General features: G+C 50.0%; 4 protein-coding genes across 4 annotated transcripts; 3 read left to right on the top strand and 1 right to left on the bottom strand.

Moving 5' to 3' along the window:
* UCRPA7_7536 (putative mfs monocarboxylate protein) lies at positions 1–1,203 on the top strand (the record flags this gene model as incomplete). Its single annotated transcript, XM_007920065.1, has 1 exon — positions 1–1,203. The coding sequence occupies one exon, from the start codon at positions 1–3 to the stop codon at positions 1,201–1,203; it is 1,203 nt and encodes a 400-aa protein (XP_007918256.1).
* Positions 1,204–1,461: 258 nt separating this feature from the next.
* On the bottom strand, positions 1,462–4,185 carry UCRPA7_7535 (putative atp-dependent rna helicase dbp6 protein; the record flags this gene model as incomplete). Its single annotated transcript, XM_007920064.1, has 1 exon — positions 1,462–4,185. One exon carries the CDS (start codon positions 4,183–4,185, stop codon positions 1,462–1,464), a length of 2,724 nt encoding a protein of 907 aa, XP_007918255.1.
* Positions 4,186–4,534: 349 nt separating this feature from the next.
* Positions 4,535–6,049, top strand: UCRPA7_7534 (putative glycosyltransferase family 4 protein; the record flags this gene model as incomplete). Its single annotated transcript, XM_007920063.1, has 2 exons — positions 4,535–4,989; positions 5,059–6,049. 2 exons carry the CDS (start codon positions 4,535–4,537, stop codon positions 6,047–6,049), a joined length of 1,446 nt encoding a protein of 481 aa, XP_007918254.1.
* A 1,052-nt stretch (positions 6,050–7,101) lies between these two features.
* On the top strand, positions 7,102–7,800 carry UCRPA7_7533 (putative peptidase m24 protein; the record flags this gene model as incomplete). Its single annotated transcript, XM_007920062.1, has 1 exon — positions 7,102–7,800. One exon carries the CDS (start codon positions 7,102–7,104, stop codon positions 7,798–7,800), a length of 699 nt encoding a protein of 232 aa, XP_007918253.1.
* Positions 7,801–22,107: the final 14,307 nt, after the last annotated feature.

The raw sequence follows: 22,107 nt of genomic DNA, 5'->3' as shown, positions 1-22,107 counted from the left end.
ATGGCCAAATTGCCAGACAACCCATTCACAGACGCCACTCCTGCTCAGATCGATCTCATTGGCACACTCTCTATTTCGCTCATGACGATCGGCGCCCCGTTCTCCGTTGCTTGGGCCAAGCGTTTCTCTCCTCGCTGGGTTTCTTTCTCCGGTGGTGTCATATTTAGCCTTTCGCTGATTCTAGCCAGCTTTGGCACACGCCTGTGGCACTTCGAGCTAACTCAAGGTCTGCTTCTCGGCGTGGGAACCTGTATGTCGTACATGGTCGCCGTCACGGTAACTCCAACATGGTTCACTGCTCGTCGAGGGCTCGCTATGGGCATCGTACTTGCCGGGACCGGTGTTGGTGGTGTCATCTGGGCTCCTGTCTTGAAGGCATTAATCGATGTTGTAGGATATCGTAACTCTCTACGAATATCAGGCGTCTTCTCGTTCGTGCTTGTCGCCGCCTCAAGTGCTACGATGACTTGGGAGGCCCAGGCCCAAAACAGGATCAACATCGAGAACGCTACTCGGTCAGGCCGTATGGATGGCATCCTCAAAGTACCTCTAGTAGACTGGCGCGTGGCAAAGTCACGGAAATTTGCCGCTCAGGGTTTAGGGGCGATATTCCAAGCCGCGGCTTATTACACGCCTGTCTTCTTCTTCGCTTCTTATGCTGGCACCCTGGGTTATAGTGCCACGGCCGGTGCCAACTTCATCGCCTTGAGCAATGCATGCAATGCCATCGGAAAGATCGTCATTGGTTTCTTCGCTGATAGGATGGGCCGTCTCAACACGTTGTTCCTTACCACACTCCTGAGCGCTGTATTTACAATAGGCTTCTGGCTACCATCTACCGCCTATGGTCCGACCGATAGCTCCCGCAGCCTGTTCATCGCTTTCACGGTCATGTATGGCCTCTTCGCGAGCGCCTATGTCTCGCTGTTCCCAACCAGTCTCATTGAAATTTTTGGCGTCCAGAATTTTGCGTCCGTCAATGGTGTGCTGTACATGGTCCGCGGCTTCGCTACCCTCATCGGCACGCCGGTGGGTGGTGTTCTCATCCGTAGCAACACGGCGGTTGTGGGACCTCAGGCGTATGAGAACATGTCTCTTCTAGTCAGTGTACTCCTTTTCGCAGCTACTGCTGCCGTGCTTTGGGTTAGGATAGAGGCCATGGTTGGGGCTGATGGGAAGCTAAGGTACGCTTGGAGACTGTGAAAGCACTGCCTTTGCTTTTTGGTGCACAATCATGGTATATCTTGTCCGCTCTGAAGGCAGCCATACGGAAATTTGTAGGAAACTCCTAGATGCTATCCTGCCAGTTACATAAAAACTCCACGTTGATGAACACCTCTTGACCTTATATGATCGAACAGAAAACTTGAACTGTCTGTGCTGGGGGCTACACGCGGATCAGATCACTGCATCTTGATTGATCTCACATTATAGCCAGGCGACTGGAGGAGTTACAGGCTTTTATCGTCGCCTCCTCAGCTCGCCGGCCTCTTGACCTAGTTTCTCTAGTGCTGCTTCATATATCTCAACCCTCTTCTCACTAAACCTGCCTCCCTCATCGCCTCCAAATCTGATGTTCTCTACCTTCTGCGTCCTCTTGATGCCACCTAGTTTCGACGGATTCTTCCCCTGACCTGCAATCTCTGGCCAGAACCAACCAGCCTCCGTCTTCGTAAAGAAAGTCCAGGCATGTCCACTCCGACCCGCACGTGCAGTACGACCAACACGGTGCACGTAAGATGCAACACTAGTAGGCATATCGTAATTTACCACATGATCAAGATTCGTCAGATCTATACCTCGGGCAACCAGATCAGAAGCAATCAATATCCGAAATTTGCGCGAAGCAAAGGCTTGGAGTGTCTTTCGTCGTTGTGATGTGCGAGTTGTCGAAGTCAATGTCCCAACGAGGGGTGCGAGACTTGGCGCAAGGATGGATAGCAGGCGAGAAAGCCTAAGCGCGGTCTCATTCGACTTGGTGAAGACCAAGACTGTACTTTGGAACGTCTTTCGAGATTTGGTGGGATATCCGGCACTGAGCGAATCATCATCTGAGTTCTCGTTCGACTCATCGTCCGAATCTGAATCTGGATCTGAAGTGTCTTCTGAGTCTGAGCCCGACGACGAGGTATCATCTGAGTTATCAAGGTCTTCCTCCGCATCGTCATGAATCTTATCAAGGGCTGCACTAATCGGCTTCAATTGGTCGCTTTGCAAGAGATCCACCAGCAGCAATGGCTTTTGATCTGGATCTCGCACCTTGATACCAGTTTCTCGGAGCAGCTCAGGGAGAACATGTACAGTCTTATCCTCATTATCGTCATCTTCATCGGACCTTGTGCCTTCGAGAACAATGAGACGCGGTCGTCGTAGCTTTAAGCCGTTTAGAAGACTGAGATCTCGAGTCATTGTTGCACTGAGAATGATCTTCCGCACACCGCTTTTATTCGAATCCAGGAAGTCTCGAGCACCAGGTTTTTCTACACTCAGCTTCTCCATCACAACACCAAGCCACTGCTGAAAGCTCTGAGCGAGTAGCTTATCAGCTTCGTCGACAACGAGCCACCGAACGTAGTCTAGATTGAAACCAGGAGTAAGATTTATATGCTCAACTAGACGTCCCGGCGTGCAGATGAGAATGTCAACTTTGGAGACATAGTCTACCACATGATCTGGTAATGGCTTCATGGTTTCCTGAAACATGTTTAAGTGGGGGTCTGAGCCAAAGTATTCGAATGCATCGGGATCGTGTCGCTTCCGAAGGTATGATTGATAGCCCTCGGGATCGTAGTGTTGCTCTTCGCCCATCAAAGCAATTTGCTCGGTCTTGAATGCCTGGTTGCCCATTGAGATGCCAATTCTCACTCTTTTTCGACCAGGCCCCGAAAGAGCAGCTGAGCAAATTTCACAGACCTCTTGAGCCTGTCGCACTAGCTCACGAGTAGGAACAACAATCAAGCCTCTTAGTTTCGTGACAACACCTTGACTGATATCCCGCACCATGGGCAGAACGTAGGCCAGAGTTTTCCCAGATCCCGTTGCCGCCGAGACGACCAGGTCACCTTGCCGATCGGCTGATGGCATAAGCATGGGAATTGCTGCAGTCTGAACAGCAAATGCCTCCTTGTATCCTTTCGCCGCCAGTGCTTTCTCGACCTCTGCATCAATGCCCAACTTGGTAAAGGTAGTTGTCTTTGTCGGCGTCACGCGAATTGGAGCTGCCAGCCATGCTGGTAGTGTCTCGTAAGCCGCCTTGATATTACCTTGAGCTACTGGCTCTGGTTGCGGCAATGGCTCTAGACCGTGGATTTCTGGCGGCTCTTCCGCGACTCCATCAGCATTAGCAACAGCCTGCTCCTTGCTCTCTTTGGTATCATTGTCCTCTCTGGCCTCCCGCTTTAACCTCTTCAACGACTTCTCTTTTTTCTTCAAAACTGACTTATGACGCTCGGTAGTGTCGTCTACACTCTCGTTATTCAATATACCTGGGATCTCAACGGTCGCATCACTCGAACGCTTCTTCTTCGTCTTGGTCTTCGCCTTGGGAGGCTCTTGATCATCGTCGCTTGGATTCGAAACGGGCTCCGTCGGGGGTGTCTCTGGTTCTGGAGAGAGCTTGTTCGAAGCTTTCTTCTCCGTTGCTTTCTTTTCCTTCTTGCTTGTCTTTGGTTTTGTGCCCAAGTTGGCTGGCTCCGGGCTGCTCATAGAAAGCTTCTTCGACTTCTTGCTCTTCTTTTCATAGTCACGCTCGGCCATGACAATGGTGCTCGACTCCTGTTGCGAATTTTCCACTACACCAACTACATCATTGTCCGTGAGATTCTGGGAAAATAGATCCTTCTCCAAAATCTCGCTTTCTGCGCCCCGTCTCGATTCCTTTGACTTTTTTGACTTCTTCTTGCCCGGCTCGATCGCATTCTGATCGGAGGGCTCAAGTTTTCTCTTTTTGGAAGAGGACTCGTCCGCTTGTTCTTCATAGTCGAAAACGATTCTCTTTGCAGTTAAGGCAGGAGTGGGAGCTTCGGTGTGTTTCGGCTTTGGCGGTGGGACATATCTGGCGTATGGCGTGGTCGACTGTGTCGCGGTTGAGTTTGATAGCGAGTCTGTCACCTTAGCTGGCACCAGAGGCGGCTCAGCATCGTTCCGATAGTCCGCCTTTGGAGGTGGTATATATCGTGCGTACATTCTGTTGCCTCTGCCAGCATTGCGAGGCTGTAGCTGTTCCACGCAATTGAATCAATTGACCAAAGTGGAGGGGAGAGTTGACTGGAAATTTTTGGCGGAGAGCCGATCTGCCGGTGTTGACCGCCTCACTTATCGTTATCGGAGAGGCGTTCTGGACCAGATTGCAGAACCAGGGGGCGACGTTAGCGCGTCGCGACAGCTTCCATCTCCTGATAGCAGCAGCACCGCTCACTCTGGTCCAGACGTCATCAGAGCGCTTTGTTCAGTCTCAATCCTCTTTGAAATAAGTCCATTACATGGATTCGGGACTGGAGAAACGGTCAAGATGCGGCGCACGTATAACATCGCTATGGTCAGCGATTTCTTCTACCCGCAGCCGGGAGGAGTCGAGAGCCATATCTACCAGCTGTCCACAAAGCTCATGGACCGCGGCCACAAGGTCATTGTCATAACCCACGCCTACGAGGGTAGAACCGGCGTGCGATATCTCACAAACGGCATCAAGGTCTATCACGTTCCGTTCTTCGTCATCTACCGGTCGGCATCCTTCCCAACTGTCTTCTCCTTCTTCCCCATCTTCCGCGATATCGTCATCCGGGAGCAGATCGAAATCGTGCACGGGCACGCCTCGCTAAACAGTTTCTGCAATGAGGCAATCCTACACGCCAGAACGATGGGCCTCCGGACGGTCTTTACTGATCATTCACTATTCGGCTTTGCTGATGCGGCCAGCATCTTAACAAACAAGCTACTCAAATTCATTTTGAGTGACGTGGATCATTGTATTTGCGTCAGTCACACATGGTGAGTAGACAACCTTACCCTCATAACACGCAAGAATCGTGAATGAACTCTCCTGATACTCTATGACAGCAAGGAGAATACGGTTCTTCGGGCCTCTCTAGATCCATTGATGGTCTCGGTAATCCCAAATGCCGTAGTTGCTGAGAATTTCAAGCCTCGTTCTGCTGAGGGCCCAACCAGCCAAGGCTTCAGCCAGGACCTCCTCCCGCCTGTCCACCGTCTAGGCCCACAGGACACAATCACCATTGTTGTCATCTCCCGTTTGTTCTATAACAAGGGAATAGACCTCCTGACAGCTGCCATCCCTCGTATCTTGGAGAACCACCCAAACACCCGTTTCATCATTGGCGGTTCGGGGCCAAAGGCAATCGATCTGGAGCAGATGATCGAACAGAACGTTCTGCAAGATCGTGTTGAGATGCTAGGTTCAATTCGTCACGACGAGGTTCGTGATGTCATGGTCCGTGGCCAGATCTACCTACATCCTTCTCTAACTGAAGCTTTTGGCACGGTCATCGTCGAGGCTGCGAGTTGCGGTCTGTATGTGGTCTGTACCCAGGTGGGCGGTATACCTGAGGTGTTGCCGTCGCACATGACCGTATTCGCAAAGCCCGAAGAAGATGACCTCGTGGCTGCCACTGGCAGGGCAATCGCCGCCTTACGTTCAAACAAGGTGCGCACCGAGCGCTTCCATGACCAGGTCAAGTCCATGTATTCGTGGACAAATGTCGCCATACGCACCGAGCGAGTGTACAACGGCATCTCTGGTGCCATCAGTGAAGCCGAGTTCTACGGTTACGACTCAGCGAATGCCGCCAGTTGGAGTGCAACTAGGGGGCGATCTGGCGTGCAGAGCTTTGCTCTTATTGACCGGCTCAAGCGCTACTATGGATGCGGTATATGGGCTGGAAAGCTGTTCTGCCTTTGTGTCATGATCGACTATCTACTCTTTTTGTTTCTGGAGTTCTGGTATCCCAGAGATCAGATTGATATCGCCAGGGAGTGGCCTCGAAAGCCAGTCGAGGACCCCAGGGAGTCTACGAAGGATATCAGCAGATGAGGCACTTTGCTGTTTCATCATCCCTTACAACACTTGTTGGAGACAGATGTCGCAGACCAAGATGGTCGCAAGCCCTCTCATTATCAGAGTGACAAGGATATGATCCAATTCACGAAAGAGCTAGCTTTTTTCGCCCTGAGACGTCGCAGGCATTCGCACCGGAAGCGTTCACATCAGAGAGAATACTGTAAGATGCTGTGCACGAACGTGCACAGAAGCACAGATGACTGACATGTTAATGGTGAGGCCATGGTCCATCTCAGCAGGCAGCGCGACACAACCTAAGGTGCTCGGTGTGGTCCAGACTGACGCTATTAGGCAGAAAGAATGGCTCATCTAGATTAAGTGTAAACATCTATCAGACTGTCGGTGATTTCTGATCGCTAAGGTCTACTCAGTCTGAGGCTTGTGACCAAAGTATCGGATGCTCGGCGCAATCGAGTTGATAATTACCCGAACAAGGCCGGTCGCGGCATCAATTGTACCAAACAAACCCATTTAATGACTTTGTCACAAATCTTTTCCAGACTAGATAGGAACAAAATATGAAGCTTGATTCGGTCCGGCCCGGAGAATAATGAAACTTTCAATGCTTGTCCAATATCAATGTGGAATCCCAGACTATCTGCTTTGGGGCGCTCCCGGAGATCCTTGAGATGATTGACTTTCCGAGATGTTCAATGGCGCTATAACACAACAGCTAGACCCCTAAACGCAGTTGTTGCGGCGATCCTAAGCGGCGTAGTCCTGACCAAAGGGCGTGGGGCCAGGCGGGGTTGCTCTCCGTGGTAGGCGACACACATTGTTGAGTGAGCGATTAGGGCAGGTCTCTCCGATGGATCCTGGGTTCTAATCCTCCAACAGATTCATCACTATATGTAATCAACAATATGCGTACGTAACCGACACCTTTATCTACCAATTTCATATTCATACTTGCATTTAGACCTAGAGTTGAATTTCTAAAACTCTAGAAAGATCGTGTCAGTATTCAAAGCATTCAATAGCCTCAGGACACTTCGGCGGCTCGCATTCCAAAAGCATCCTCCACGATGACTGCCACCTTAAGCCCAGAAGAGCAGGCTAGAGCAACGTACCTCTTAGATGCACAGAATAAAGCCGTAGCTCTCTTCGATGAGATTGAACGGGACTTACTCCGGCCGGGTGTCAGCGAGAAGACGCTGAGCGATGAGATTCACAAGCTCGGTCAGGAGCGTCACGGCATCAAGACTCATTGGCACAAACGAGTCATCCGAAGCGGCCCAAACACATTGAAGCCCTTCGCTGAGAACCCTCCGGACCGCATCATCGAGGAAGACGACATATTATATGTTGATCTAGGACCCGTCTTCGAGGAGTGGGAAGCCGACTTCGGACGCACCTATGTCCTCGGCAATGATCCGGTCAAGAAGCGCCTCCGCGACTCCCTGGAGCCAGTCTGGGACACAGTCAAGGCTCACTTCTCCAAAAATCCAGACATGACGGGCGAGGAGCTATACAGTTTTGCCAGTAACGAGGCGGTCAAGCTTGGATATAAATGGGGTGCTGAAATAGCCGGCCACATTGTGGGATCCTTCCCCCATGAGCGCATTCCCAGAGACAAGACCACTCTCTATATCATTCAAGGAAACAGCCTGCCCATGAGCACTGCCGGCAAGGATGGACACAAGCGGCACTGGATTCTAGAGATTCATCTCCATGACCCGGATCATGGGTTTGGCGGATTCTATGAGAAGCTCTTGACTGTTTAAGCTGTCAGATGTCCCGCTTCCTTGGAATTCCATGTGTCCATTGTGATAATTTAACCCATTTCGATGGTTGAAGGCGGATCCCATTCATATTGCAGAGTTCTGACAGTGCTTAGAATAAATTATGCGACGAGTTTGCAAAGAGATTTAGCAAAATTTCAAGTCGCAGCCTTTAGATAATGTGTAAATTGGAGTACATTCTGCAGGATCCAGTCACAAGCTCTCGAGATCCCCTATTACATGCTGCCCTGGCCCAAAACCTCTCCATGATGCAATTTGAAACATGATTGATCTACTTTAGATGGATCTAGCCTCCACCTGGTGCCAAGGCAACGTCAGATGTCGTGTATAATGAAGTCCGTTCAACTGAAGAATCTACTAAACCTTCACTATCAATTTTCAGTATCCATCTCAGAAATGTCCTCTGTCACACATTGATGTCACTATGTCTAGCCGTGATTTGACAGGTTGCTAGTCTCTGTGCTGGGTTCACCTACTGTATGTATTGACACGACGACCGCCGGTATATATTATTCCAAGATGTGGTACAAGATGGCTCATCTACTGCTATAACACTACGGGAGTACTATACTTGAGCCATTATATGAGCCCCGTATTGGTCTCCATCGTCTAATTGCTATATGGTGAGATAAATATCAATATAGAACAATGATTCGATCTATCAGGCGCTTTCCCCCTTATTTCACGGCTGCCAAAATGGCTTGTATGCGTATCTGCTGGCATTATTTCAAGCCGGATGTCACCAAAAGTCTCCTCACTGATCTTTGAAGACATGCAGTCTACGGGGTGTCCAGTTTACAGGCGTATCGGCCATAGCCGGCCGAATACCTCAACCCTCATCTTCACCGAAGCCGTGATTATGTAAGGGAGGCCGCATTCGCCTTCCAATGTCGCCCTCAAGCTTATTTACGACGTTGTTCCTTGAGAAGAAGAAGCGGTTGTGCTAGTGGTGCATTGCCATGCTTTGCAAGAGAAAGGCTTCTCACATCGTGTCACTTGACATGGATGAATCGGACAATTCTTCAAGCCGTAAGTAGTCGTATTACAATATGATGTTGCTTGCAGGATCACCAACCCCGCGACAATCAATCAGGATGTTCGAATGGCAGTCCTTCAGGTTATATCAATGTGTTTCAGCAGCGGGTAACTTTGGGGCCACTAGCAGTAAATAACCTGCTCAATTCCCTGCTTGATGGGCCCTCACGAAGGTGTGCTGCAGGGTACTGAGCTGACAAACATCCTAGAAGCAGCACTTGGCGGGACTAGCAGTATTGCACCTACCGAGTTGTGGCTTACACTTATGGTTAGTCCTAGTTTATAGTCTCCTAAGGCTATCCAGGGACATGCTGGTAAAAGCGAGGAAAGCCCTTTGGCAGCCGGGCCAGCTAACCACCTCGAGATTCTACAGAAACATTTACGTGCTAACTCATGCAAACACTAGTGACAAGTTAACCGAGAGATCTGTCACCACGATGCACGATAGAGTGATCAGTCATTTGCGATCGATTCGGTAGCGCATGGTAGCGCACAGGCGCATAAACGTATTTCGTGAAGTCGAGGATATCCATGCTATAACAGCGCGCTTTTTACCAGCAAACGCAGCGTGGTACGGGGTAGGCGTGATAGCGGAGGAGTTCCGGGCCCATTTAGCGGCAGTTAGCACAGCCTTTGCCTCGTGCTAGGCCGGGGGAAATTGCGTGTTTATTGTGGGCTAGGAGGCTCGAGAGTATGCTCTCCGGCCAATCTAGATTGCAGCTGTGCGCTCGTCCATTTGGATGCTAATGTTTATAATTAACCGCAGATGTCCCAGACCCTGAGGCGCCGCCGTGACTTCATCGCGTGCCTTGTGTGTGTATGTCTGTCGTGTGTGGTGTTTGTCCATCGTCAGTCGCCTGCTTGCATCAGCCATGCCTCGCCAAACGATAAACGGAAAGGAGATCTTCTACAGCTGGAAGCCTGCTCGCCAGGCAGGCTTGACCTTACTACTCATTCATGGGCTCGGCGGTTCAGGCTCCTTCTATGCTCCTATAATTCCCGGCTTGGTAGCGGCCGGGTTCTCGTGCCTGGCCATGGATACATATGGTTAATATTTAAGCCGAAAACTGAAGACAATTGGCCACGCGACTAACATTTGGCAGGTCATGGCCAGTCCAAATACTCGGGTCCCACAGTCGAGCAGGATATGCGTAGCATAGCCGAAGATGCCTCAGAGCTCTTGCTAGAGCTAGGCATCTCAATAGACCGGACTGTCATTGTTGGCCACTCAATGGGGGGCATTGTGGCTTGCGAAATGGCCGCAGTAGAAGCACCCGCCGGTTTGGTGATCCTGGGACCAGTGTGTCCCAGTCTTGATACACACGACGCCTTTTCTAGAAGGATTGACGTTGTAAAGCAAAGTACGCCATCATTCGCCTTGATAGATTTTGCTTAGTCGATAACTAACGGTCATAAGGTGGCTTGGAAGGGATTGTCGACACCATTGACGTTCCTGGGTCTGCAACAGGCGCCAAAGCAAGCAGAGTAGCACAAGCCTTCGTGAGGTCGCTCATCTTATCACAAACTCCTGAAGAATATATGTCACTGTGTCACGCCATTGCAGACGCCATGACACCTTCATTCCCGATGATCAAGTGTCCATTACTAGCAATCCACGGACAAGACGACAAAGTAGCCCAATTAGATGACTTGGGCAAGATGGTAGCTAGGTATGTACCAAGACTTTATACCGCATGGTGATAATGTCGCTAACAAGGAGGTTACAGTTGGGGAGCACCTTCTCTGACAGAACTGGACATCCTTGACGGCGTTGGTCATTGGCACTGTATTGAGGATGCGGAAGAAGTGGAGGAGATGATCAAGAGATTTGCAAAGAAGATAGCGTCAAAGTTACCACAGTACTAAGCATATCACGGCTCTTAGGTGAACATATACCTTTTTAGAGAACTAGGAAGGATTGCTTTGTAATAGGTCGAGCCTGGAAACAGAAAAGATTCCAATTCTTGAGGCTCACAACTTTAACGTAGCATGAAAGTCAAGTAAACGCAAGTGTGCGGCAAGGCTATCTGATTTGAATTTATGTGTAATTTCTGGGCCCATCGTATACAGTCCCTCGGTCTAACAGTTGATTCAGTTTATGTCACTGAGGATTGACTCCGGAAACGAGTATTCTCCGGCCGAAGGGCGACTATGATGAGACCTACCATTTCGTCAAAGCCGTGCCATTAGTAAGGGTGGGCAACATCGCAAGAATAAGTGGTGTAAAAATACTTTCCACCACTGACACATGCATGTGTTTCAACCGAAGAAAAGGCCAGAACCAAGACCGCCGCCAATATCAAGCTACACGTATACACTTTGTACCATGTATGCTGAAGGCAGGGTAGTAGGGTCGATGTATTCTGGCCCTGGACCACGTAGAACCCGTGAGTTCCCATCCAACCAGCTGCTATCATCCAGGCAAAGAATCTTTCAATTACCGCCGTAACAGTGACAGCCCTATTCTGGTTAGACCAGAATATGTGCCGTCCTATACCCAGCGTGGAGAATGAAAACATGGTAATTGTGATCAGCATCCAGAACACTCGAAAAGTCCTTCCACTCAGAGAATTGGTCTCGGCGAATCTTTGCTGTCCTTCCTTGTTCTCCTGCCGTGTTCCTGATGAGTTGGTGGGTAGTTCCATCATCAGCCACTGAGAGTGAGAAGGCAGATGGTTTGCTACAGGTCGAGGTGAAACCTCTTCATCTTTGGGGGCTTCAGAGTAACAAAATGCGTAATCGTTTGTTAACCATGCGGCGGAAGACAGCCGAACTAAACTAAGAAGGGCGAAATAGTAGAACGCCATATTCAAGGCCTCGGGAGAGCCTTTGCTAACGTAGACGACAGCATTGACCCCTTGAGCGGTCAAGCCAATAGTGGAAAGAGCGGAAGCTGAAAGAAGATGGACCTTAGTCGAGGCGGGCTTTCTAGTGATCCAAGAACGACTTGTAGAAAGCAATGCTTCGGATCCGTTCCACTTCCTGCGAATCCAGAACGCAGCGTTACTGGCGGCCATATCGCATTCATCCCAGCTTTTGGCGCGACAGCGTCGGTCAGCTATCGCGAGGTATCTCCACACGATGGAAACTGGGTTAAAAAGGGGGAGTCGATCCCACCACCCAGGCCCATCACCATACAAGATGGTGGGCTCCGGGATACCCGTAGCAAGATGCAGAACAAGAGGAGCTAGGCACAGAGTAAATAGTTGGAACCATTGGTCAAAGTCAAATCCTTGAGACTGGTATTGTAACGGGAGCACAAAGCGTCTCTCTGAGTGGAATTCGCCCATCATCGGCAAGAATCTGATGGCAACAAGGATATACGCAGCGAGACTTGTAGCGAGGCTATCATGGCTATTTGAGTGTGTTGTCCACAAAAGATAAGAAATGCGGATGAGAACAGTAATTGTTCCCAAGCCACTGGGCTATGCATACTTACATCCATCTAATTCGTCTGATTTGAAACACCCCGCAGCTTTGCGGGCAATCCTGTTGGCTGGATTGTCGAGGGACCGGTAAGCAAGAGGTCTGTTTCGAGACAGGCTGTTCTATCGGCGCTTAGAATGATATGAAGCGCTGATCGGGATGTAAGGAGATCGTCTTGAGGATAGCAGCTATCCATCTCTTTTATTACACGCGTGATGTTTATGTGTACAATACTGCAACATCCCGCATTTCCCCCAAGGCTAGAGTATTAGGGCTATCGACACGGTAATTTCTGGTTATTCTGTCCTCGCCTTTCATTGCTAAGTGTTCGCCTCTAAGATGCCTGTTAAATGAAGATCTCTGAGTCTTCGGGTTCCCATGTTGCTATCCATGCAACCCCAAAGATCACAACCCACGACACTACCCAAGAGCTCCCTATCGATAGTGTGCTAAGACCAAACAAGTAGCCCACCAAGGCCCCAACGTGAAAAACAGCGCAAAGCCCCAAGAAAATATCAAAATGCCAGCGGCCCTATGAACAAGAGTTAGTCTCGAGTGTCTTCACCGACCAAAATCAACTTACCACCATTGTCCCAAGAACCTGCCTCCGGCCTACTGCATCTCCTATCTTGGCTAGACACTGCGCGATGAAGAAAAAGTCGATCAAAGTGATAATAAGCCTTAAAATGAAGTCCCCGATGAACAGAGAGAGTAGCGCCCGGCGAACGGACAAGATGTTGAAAATAACGCGGGCAGTAAGGGTTGCCCACATGCTGAGCCGACGCAAGATGAGAACTTTGTCATGCTGCTCAAAATCCAGACGGTAGGACTCCCAGCTGAAGGGCCAACATGGGCGATAATTAGGGCAGCTTCGCTGGATCCAGTGATTGGGAACGTCATCGCCCTCACGATAGTCCGACAGAGTGACTACTCGCGCCATTTCTTAAGTTTGATGTTGAAAAGACGATAAGACAAATTTGACGAGACTTTACATAGGAAAGCAAATCCGCATTCTTCAGATTGAGATCTGTTGAAGCAGGGGCAAAGGAAGAGGAATTTGAAACACGAGCATCGGCAGTGACCAGCATGATAGTGGCGCAGCAGGTGATGGTGACCCACAGGTGGACAGAGAACAGGGGTCCACACCCGGTTGACATCCAACGTCTATTTCTAATCGTTAAGATCACGAAGGAGTAGCATGGTGGTCATATACTTTTACTGCTTCTAGAGATCTGGATAATACCACATGCCGACAAGGCCGCGGTGTGTAGATGGCCTAGGTGCTGAGCTGTGTGTTATGATGAGTATTCATACAACGATTGCTTTGAAGGGTTTTCACTTTAAGTTCCCCGTCAACTGCGAGCGCTACATAGAAGCCACATGGTTGAGAAAAGATATCAATGACTAGGTTTGCAACAGGTCTACAAAATGAAACATTGTCTTTGTTCATGCAGTGTTATAGTACAAGTCAATTGACCGAATCTTAAACAGTGCGTCCTGAGCCGGCGGGCCCGCGCTCCAGCCCTTGTCACCATTGCTCCAGTTGTTCCAGATCCAACTACCAGCTGTAGTCGGTACATCCTGGGTCGTTTCCCACACCTGACTACCGTCAACAAACCACTGGACGCGGCCGGCAGTCCAGTCTACGCGATACTCGTGCTCAGTGCTTGTTGGGCTAGTCGGTGGAGTGGTGGCGAGATAAGTGCTTTTCCCGTCCCCGTTGGCATCTTGGTTAGTGAGCCAAAGCTTCCGGGTCCCAGCATTCGACTGCGAGTTGGCGTCTGAAAGCCACTCGATGTCTATTTCTTGGGTATCAGACTTATAGAAGAACATGCCTGGAGTCACTGGTTAATAGATGTGCCTTGAGAGATGTCGATATGTTCATACCATTGCATACACCAGCCGGATCCGTCAGAATCGCAACTGTTCGAACGCTTGCATATTTGATGTTGGAGATGCTCGTCACAACCTCGCCGCCTTTATACGGCTTTGCAGTCTGGCCGCCGTTGACAAGGAGGTTCAAATACCCATTTTGTACATACGCGTTCTGGGGAACATAGACTTGGCTTCCACCGATTGCATAGTTGCTAGCCTCTAAACCTGAAGGAAGGGAACTGCCGGTAAATGTCCATGACTTATGGTTATTGAATTGAGTTTGGCGATCAACAATATAGGTGCCGTTAACTAGTTCGGGATCAGCGGAACGTTTCAGAGTTTTGGGAACTGTCACTGCTGCTACTGAGCTGGCAGCTAGCAAAGTAGCAATTGTTGATTGAACTAGATGCATTATGGGGATTTTCTTGTGGAGGTGTTGGTATGCTATGGTTCTATTGTCGATAGCAAGTCACTCATCTCTTATACAAATTGTGAACCACAATGGATGCCCCAAGACAAGCATTAACATTGTAATCACGAGAGCATCATGCTGCTTCACGACCTACCAGACTGGTTCAACACATTTGAAAGGCCTGACAAGAAACGTTATGACGGAACGTTCCATAAAAAGCACTCGATTGCTTTGAGTGTTATCGTATACCCAGCCCTCATGTGATGCTGCAACCCCCTCGAACCAAATTGTTCAGACTGCCTGCTGGTTCTGGACCGTCCTGCCCAATCGGGTAGGTATGTCGATCCTCTTGTCGACGTGTGACCACCCTTGGAAAGCTGCCTGACGCGCTGTCACTTCTTTGCGCATGACACTGGGGCTCATCGGGTCATCGATGTCATGAAATTAGAGCAAAAACTGGCGAGACTGACATTACAAACTGTAACGTCGCAATATTGTGTAGCTTTTTTAAAAGTAGAACTAGGTTGGGAGTTATGAGGGGTTTGAATCCGTAAGGATCAAGCATTGAAGGGGATAGGTGAAGAGGGGTTCGGACATGGGCTCGGTTTCATAAGGTGGCATCATTCACATGTTCTACATGAACTAGCTTCAATAATCGTAGTTAGGGAGCAGAAAGCTCTTTTCAGCAATCTCGGAAGGGAGGCATACATCTTTCTAGTATAATATGATTCTTCTGATCTAAACGTCATTTATTTTTATGTCTTCGTCCTGGATATACAGTAATACTCTAATGAATTACCGTTATTGCGCAGCCGAGCTCATAGCCGCAAGCGGGCCAGTCGCAAGATTGACCTCGTAGGAGCACAATCCTGCAACAAGCCTCGACATTTCTCCACAACATAAGGTTAATGTACGAGGCACAGAAAAGAGCCTCAATCGAGGTACCTTGATTTGTGGCCATGCGCCCGCTCCGAATTGCAAGTGGCCTCTCAGCATTGACTCCGACTTGCTTTATCAATATAGGGGTCTTAAGTCTGAACCCTTCCTAACCTGAAAGAGACCAGTTTCGGGGCTTCTCAGGCTCCATATTTCAATAGTCCCGCCGTTTTGCACCAGTCTAATGTCCTGCGAGCTGAAGATGCTAGCCTCAAACGACTAATTACACTTGTTGGCGCCAACGATGACCTCGTTAGCTGCCGATATGGCGGCCCCTAATTGAGACCTTCGCCGAATTCTAAAAGTTGGAGATTATGCTGCGGCGACGGAGGACGCGGGAGCCTCTTCCTGATCATTTTTCGTCCTTCCACCGGCATACTCCTAACTGCGGCTGTCAGAAGAGAACTGCCCGTAATGGGCCTCCTTCAGAAGCTTTTACCGACTCGTAGACGCGAGGAATCGGCGGAACCTGATGGCTCAGCGCAAGCCGCACAGACAACGCCAGAGTCGGCAGCAAATGCCACGCCACCGAGAGACAGCTCACTCTGCAAGAAGTGCGCGGAGGTTTTCTCCAAGATCTCCTTCCGAGCAACGACAGATGCAACCTCACAAGAAATCAGTATCGTCCCACCGAAATCGTGGAAATGGAGCAAGCGCGATCTAGAAAATGGCAGCTCAAAAGGGTGCATTTTCTGTCCTAAGCTGCAGTCTGTGACTCGCGGCGGCAGTTCAATATCGATCGACTCGATTGAGCCCGGCATGCCCCGGCTCAGCCAGGCCACGGAAAATGAGCTTAGAGTTGAGGGTTACTGGACTATTTGTGTATCCACTAGAGAGAAGAAGAGCCATCTTTCGCTATTTCCCATCACCGAGGATGAGTGCAATGCCTGTGTCGATTACCATCCCGATGAGAACACCGGCGGTGCTGCGAGTATTGCGCTGGTCAAGAAGTGGATCGACCGGTGCCTTTGTGAGCATACCGCGTGCACAAAGAATGTGACACCTGACACGTATCCGACGAGGTTGCTCGAAATTGCGGGTTCGGAAGTACGCCTGGTCGAGACGGAGAACGGAGCCGTCTCCGGTCCGTTTGTTTCTCTCAGTCATTGCTGGGGGAAGAATCTGAGTAATTTGCTTCTGACATCGGACAATGAGCAAGCGCTTCGAGAAGGAATCCCGCGTACAGATCTGCCCTTGACATTCAGGGAAGCAGTCGATGTCACAGAACGGCTAGGCTTTAGCTATATTTGGATAGACTCGCTATGTATAATCCAAGCAGGGCCGCGCAAAATCGCAGACTGGAGCCGTGAGGTTCGTCTCATGGCCTCAGTCTACAGCAACTCTATCTTGAACCTCGCAGCCTCGGACTCGGGAAACTCAAGCGCCGGCATTTTTAGGGATCGAAACATCAGCGAAGCAAGACCAGTGATGATGACGTTCCCTACAGCAATAAAAAAGCGAGACGCGAGCCTCAGGTGGGCAATCACTGCGCCAGCGCGACCGCATGTACTCGTCACGCCAAAAATTCTAGAGCAAAGTATTGGCCACTTCCCCTTAGATCAGCGAGCATGGGTCTGCCAGGAGCGGCTATTGTCACCCCGAAAAGTACACTTCTCAAAAGACCAAGTGTTCTGGGAATGCTCCGAGACGCCGCTCGCTTGCGAATCCTTGGCCTGTGGCATCGATAACGACCACACGCTTGTCCAGACGCGCTCGTCCGTCTGGGCAATCGCCGTTGAGAGACAAATAGAACAGCCCGCATCGTCGGGCAATGTTGGGGCCTTGACCGATGGACTGCTGCAAGTCTATGCCGACTCTAAGACAAAGGCATCAGTCTTGTCCAGTCAGCCGGCAACATCGTTGGATCGGGCCCTTGGTGACCTGGAATCATCATCAGCGCCGCTCCTTAACGCTCCGCCAGTGACGTGGAAGGCTGGGGATCACATCGCGATGAGTGAACGGTGGTTCGAAACGCTGACCGACTTCACCCGCCGCCAACTCACCGTTCCCACGGACAAACTACCAGCGATCGGCGCGGTGGCGCAGAAGCTGAGCGAGTGCCTCGGGGACAAGTATGTCCTTGGCTGTTTCAACTCACATCTCCCACAAGTACTGCTCTGGCAATACTGCGATGCTCCTATCAAAAACGAAACGAATGCTACATATAAACAATCCTATGTAGCACCATCGTGGAGCTGGGCAAGTACTACGTGTCCACTCTCATTCACGGACTGCTACTGGCCGAACTTGATTCGTTCGGGGCAGGACATGGAGCTACATATCTTCGCAACGTTGCTTGAAGTAAAAGCCGAGCTCGTGGACATCGAGAACCCGTTCGGTCAAGTCAGCTCAGGGCACATACTCCTGCGCGCTCCGTTAGTGCAAGCAACGGGAATGGAAAGCAAGGGAGGCAAGTTAACGCTCGAAGCGGGCTGCCTAGCTAGCAGATACCAGACCATCACCTTCGACAAGCAAGACACAAAGGATCGCGTGGGGTCTAATGTGCATCTCCTTCCTGTAGGGTGGAAAAGCGGTCATGGTCGGGTTGGAGGTACCCCTTTCATGCGAGAATACGGCTTGGTCCTGACGAAGAACACGGACAAGTCTTACGCACGCATTGGGACATTCCTAGGCACTCACATGTCGCCCGTCAGCAAGACGGTGGATTGGAAGTACAGGAAACAAGACTGGGGATATCCTCAAAGTTTTATCAGTGATATCAAAATTGTTTGAGCGTATAGATAGCTGCCAATGCAAATATAATGCCATCTATCGAGCGGATGGGCTAGACGACTTCTCACAGAATAATCATTACAAATTCGTTATCAACCAAAAGGACCAATGTATCTGCATCTCCCATTCCTATTCAGATTTTCTGCCAGACACCAAGTACAAATGCTTCTCAGAAGTTCCACGCCACAGGAGCCTCGGCCTTCTGGCGTCCCTGTGGGCGGTAGTTGCTCGCTTGGCTCTCTTTCACACGCGCTGCAGACTCATTCAGGACCATTTTTCTCCAATGCTCCGACAACAGACCCCAGTACTTCTCCCTCAGTCTAGGCAAATACACTACGTCATTGACACAGTACTGCTGCAATACCTCAGGCATTGGCCGTTGGTCAAAGACTCCCAACTTGGTCCCGTCGTCCTGGCCGAAGAGACGCTTGCCTTTATCCTTGACATCTTGCCACGCTACAGACTGTCGCCAGGAGAGCCCGGCGTCTTGCGAGATGCACCTTGCCAGACCATGAAGTAATCTCCGGTAGCTCCTAGTTGCGACCTCCATTAGCTGCACGTCGAGCACGCAATTCAGAGAAATGCTATAATGAGTGAAAAGCGCGTCAGAGTCATTGCGCACGTCAAAGAAGACTTTGGGAATATTGGGTGACTCGAGAATTGTTCTTAGAGTCGGGCGTTGCTGCGACCAGTCTTCGATCCTCGACTGGTCATTGACAGGTTTCAAGTTGGACTCGAGGGTACTCGTGGCGAGCCTGGCATTCAAAGCAGCTACCGAGTCGACGGTTGGCTTCTTTAGTTCGGAAAAAGAGCTGTTGGCCGAGATATCTTCAGGCTTAGTCGTGATGTCAGTTGAAGTACTGGCGTTCGCCACGGGGTTCGGGGCAGGCGTGTCGAAAGCCAGGTGTTTCAGTGTGGTGATATCTACAATATATATCTCCTGCCTGCTGCGTACATGAATTGTAACAATCGAGAGCGTACCTTCTCGACAGAGATTCGTTCCTTCGAGATCAATGTAGAGGTCTGGGGTAGTGATTGGCAGCTTCGATAGAACCCGGACCATAGACCGAACCGCCTCTTTCGTGTCAACGAAGAATGTGGTCGTCGTTTGGTTGAGACGAGGTGTTGTGTTCGAAGCCATCGTCGTAATAGCAATGCAGACTCAGTCTTGACCTTGGTAGACATGTCGGGAAGTCCATAAGATATAGGCTTAGAAATAATCTGAGCATCGTTGAGCAAAAATTGGTTTCTCTTCATGGATTGGCTGTCGATGGATGACACAGGTCAGCCTGTTGCCTAGCATGCCTAATACGTTGGTTGGCTGAGCCATTTCGCGAATGATCACAATGGTCAACTAGGCCATTATTACGGCCTTTGGTGCCAGCCTTCAAAGAGACAAGACTTTGCATCCGATATGCCATGACCGCAATTGAGGCCAGGTGGTGCTTTGCGCAAGGTTTAGCCATCTTGGGGGGAGCATGGAGCATTTACACTGGACAGACGGTACAGCATACTTGACCTGTAATTGCCGAATGACACTAAGTTACAGAAGTGGATGTGGTTTGATGGGTGGTCGAGCCTTAAGGAAACAACACCGCTCCCATGTTCCGCAAACATATTCCCACCAACTTGAAATTGACTAGCATGAAAGACCACCATGCCCTACATCGCGGAAGTCCGGCATCTTTGCCTAGTGTTGGCATTGTATGTTGTCAGGCATACTTTAGCAGCGGCATTCTGGAGAACGCGACCCTTCCTAAGCCTTCGGTGCCAGTGTTCAAGAATCGGCCAGTGGCGCAGCATGTGCTGAGAGCCTGGCCGCACGAACCAAGCCCAGAAACGGCAAGGAGAAGCGGCTAGGCCCGCGAGGCGCTAACTATTGATTGTCTACAGTACTGAGGTGTCGCGTCTTGCCCTGTTTCTGGACAGAAGATAATCATAGCTGGATGGTTCTTATCAACCGTAGGTTTGTGACTCATTCCTCGTCATTTACATATATTCATGCAATTTTTTTGCTGAGCTTTGGAAGCTGTGAGAAAGCTCGCTAGATTTGTCATCTTATCATGTCTCATTCTTGGTGCTATAGCTCAATATCAAAATGGCTGAAAAGCTGTTCTGGAGGGGGGCGACCCGGACAAGGCCCGTTGATCTGACAAGTGACAGCGAGGAGGAAGTAAGCAATAAAAGACGAAAGACCGAACCACAAACGGAGTTATGTGGTCACTGTCAACAGCTTGATCTCGACAAATCTTTTGAAGAAGCTGAGGAGTATTATAGCTGGGTCAGACAAGGGATAGTCATCAACCGAGAAGAGCCAGCCCAGATAGGCGACGGTCCATTGTTTTATGATGGCGCATATTTAGTGCATAGCTTCTATGCCAGGTTATCACAATTGTCTGCATGCCCTCTGTGCGAATTCTTCCGGTCTATGAGGGTGCAATCGGGTCAACACACGAACTACAAGCTCCTCGCCTTCGATAGCAGCGACAGTGCTCTTTTCAGTTTGCCAAGGCTGAAGCAAAGCAGCGCCTGGAATAAGGTTGAACACTCTGTCTTTATGGCCGTAGTGCCTGACCTGGATCATATTATACCGGAAGGACATGAAATCAAATGGCTGGAGACGGAAATACCCGCTGTAGGTTCGATATACCGCCTACGACCTGACGAGAACGATCATGCCGACACACTACTTCGCTCTCGACTACTCAGTAGAACGGCCGACTTCTCTATCCTCAAGCAGTGGTATTCATTTTGCAAAAACTTTCATGACTCCTCTTGTCAAGGGAATAGACCTCAAGAGCCGGTCGAACGGGCGTTTCGAGTAATCAACTGTTTCAAGGACTCGCTTGAACCGGAGACGCACGCATGGGGTATCAAATATGTTGCATTGAGTTACGTCTGGGGCCAAGATCCTCAAGAAGACAACCCTAAGACAGTCCTTGATGCCGTTGTTGCCACCCGAGAGATGGGCCTGCAGTATTTGTGGGTTGACAGAATCTGCATTGACCAAACTAACGATGACGAGAAGCAGTATTTAATCTCTAAGATGACAACAATCTATGAGTCAGCGGAGATGACAATTGTTGCGGCTGCTGGTGATGGGTCTAATTACGGATTGCCTGGGGTTGGCTTGACATTGCGCAAGCCGCAGCCATCATACCACTTGAATAGCGGAAGCACACTCGTGTCAACACTTCAAGATCCTCGCATAGAGATTCTTGAGTCCGACTACTGTAGACGAGGCTGGACGTATCAGGAAGGAATCTTATCGCATAGGCACCTCGTCTTCACCGATCATCAAGTTTACTGGGAATGCCGGTGCATGGCTACCCACGAGAGCATCCACCTCCCCTTGGCCCTTGTTCACGAGTCTTTGGGCATGTATATGTCCGACTTCATGCTAGCGGGCATCTTCAAAAGCGAATCATACGGGACTGGAGTTGAAGATGATACCACTGACAAGATCATCGGCGATGATACAAGCAGACTGGACTACGGATTTCCTATAAACGAGGAGTTGTCCGTACGCCATAAGCTGCGCGCGTTGGACGAACATATACGTTCATTCTCTATGAGAGAGTTGAGTTATGACGGAGATTCACTCAAAGCCTTTCTCGGAATTGCTGGAATGTATAAATCAGAAGACCACATTCACCTATTTCTTGGCATCCCTCTGTGGATCGGCGAGATAGTTGGAGGGCGATCAGGACCGCTGATCACGTTCGCTCTCTCTGTTTCCGCCTGGTATCATCGGAGTAGTTCAACTCTGTCAATGTTTGTGTCTGAGCCCTGTCCTCGTCGAACTCATCTGCCCTCGTGGTCCTGGGCAGGATGGAAAGGAACCGTTGCGTTACGGTCGCCGCCTAGGGATG

The sequence above is a fragment of the Phaeoacremonium minimum genome (assembly GCF_000392275.1).
Source record: "Phaeoacremonium minimum UCRPA7 unplaced genomic scaffold PA7_03_scaffold_538, whole genome shotgun sequence".
NCBI lineage: Eukaryota > Fungi > Ascomycota > Sordariomycetes > Togniniales > Togniniaceae > Phaeoacremonium > Phaeoacremonium minimum.
The sequence above is the reverse complement of the archived record's forward strand: the minus strand, read 5'-3'. Positions and strand labels throughout refer to the sequence as shown.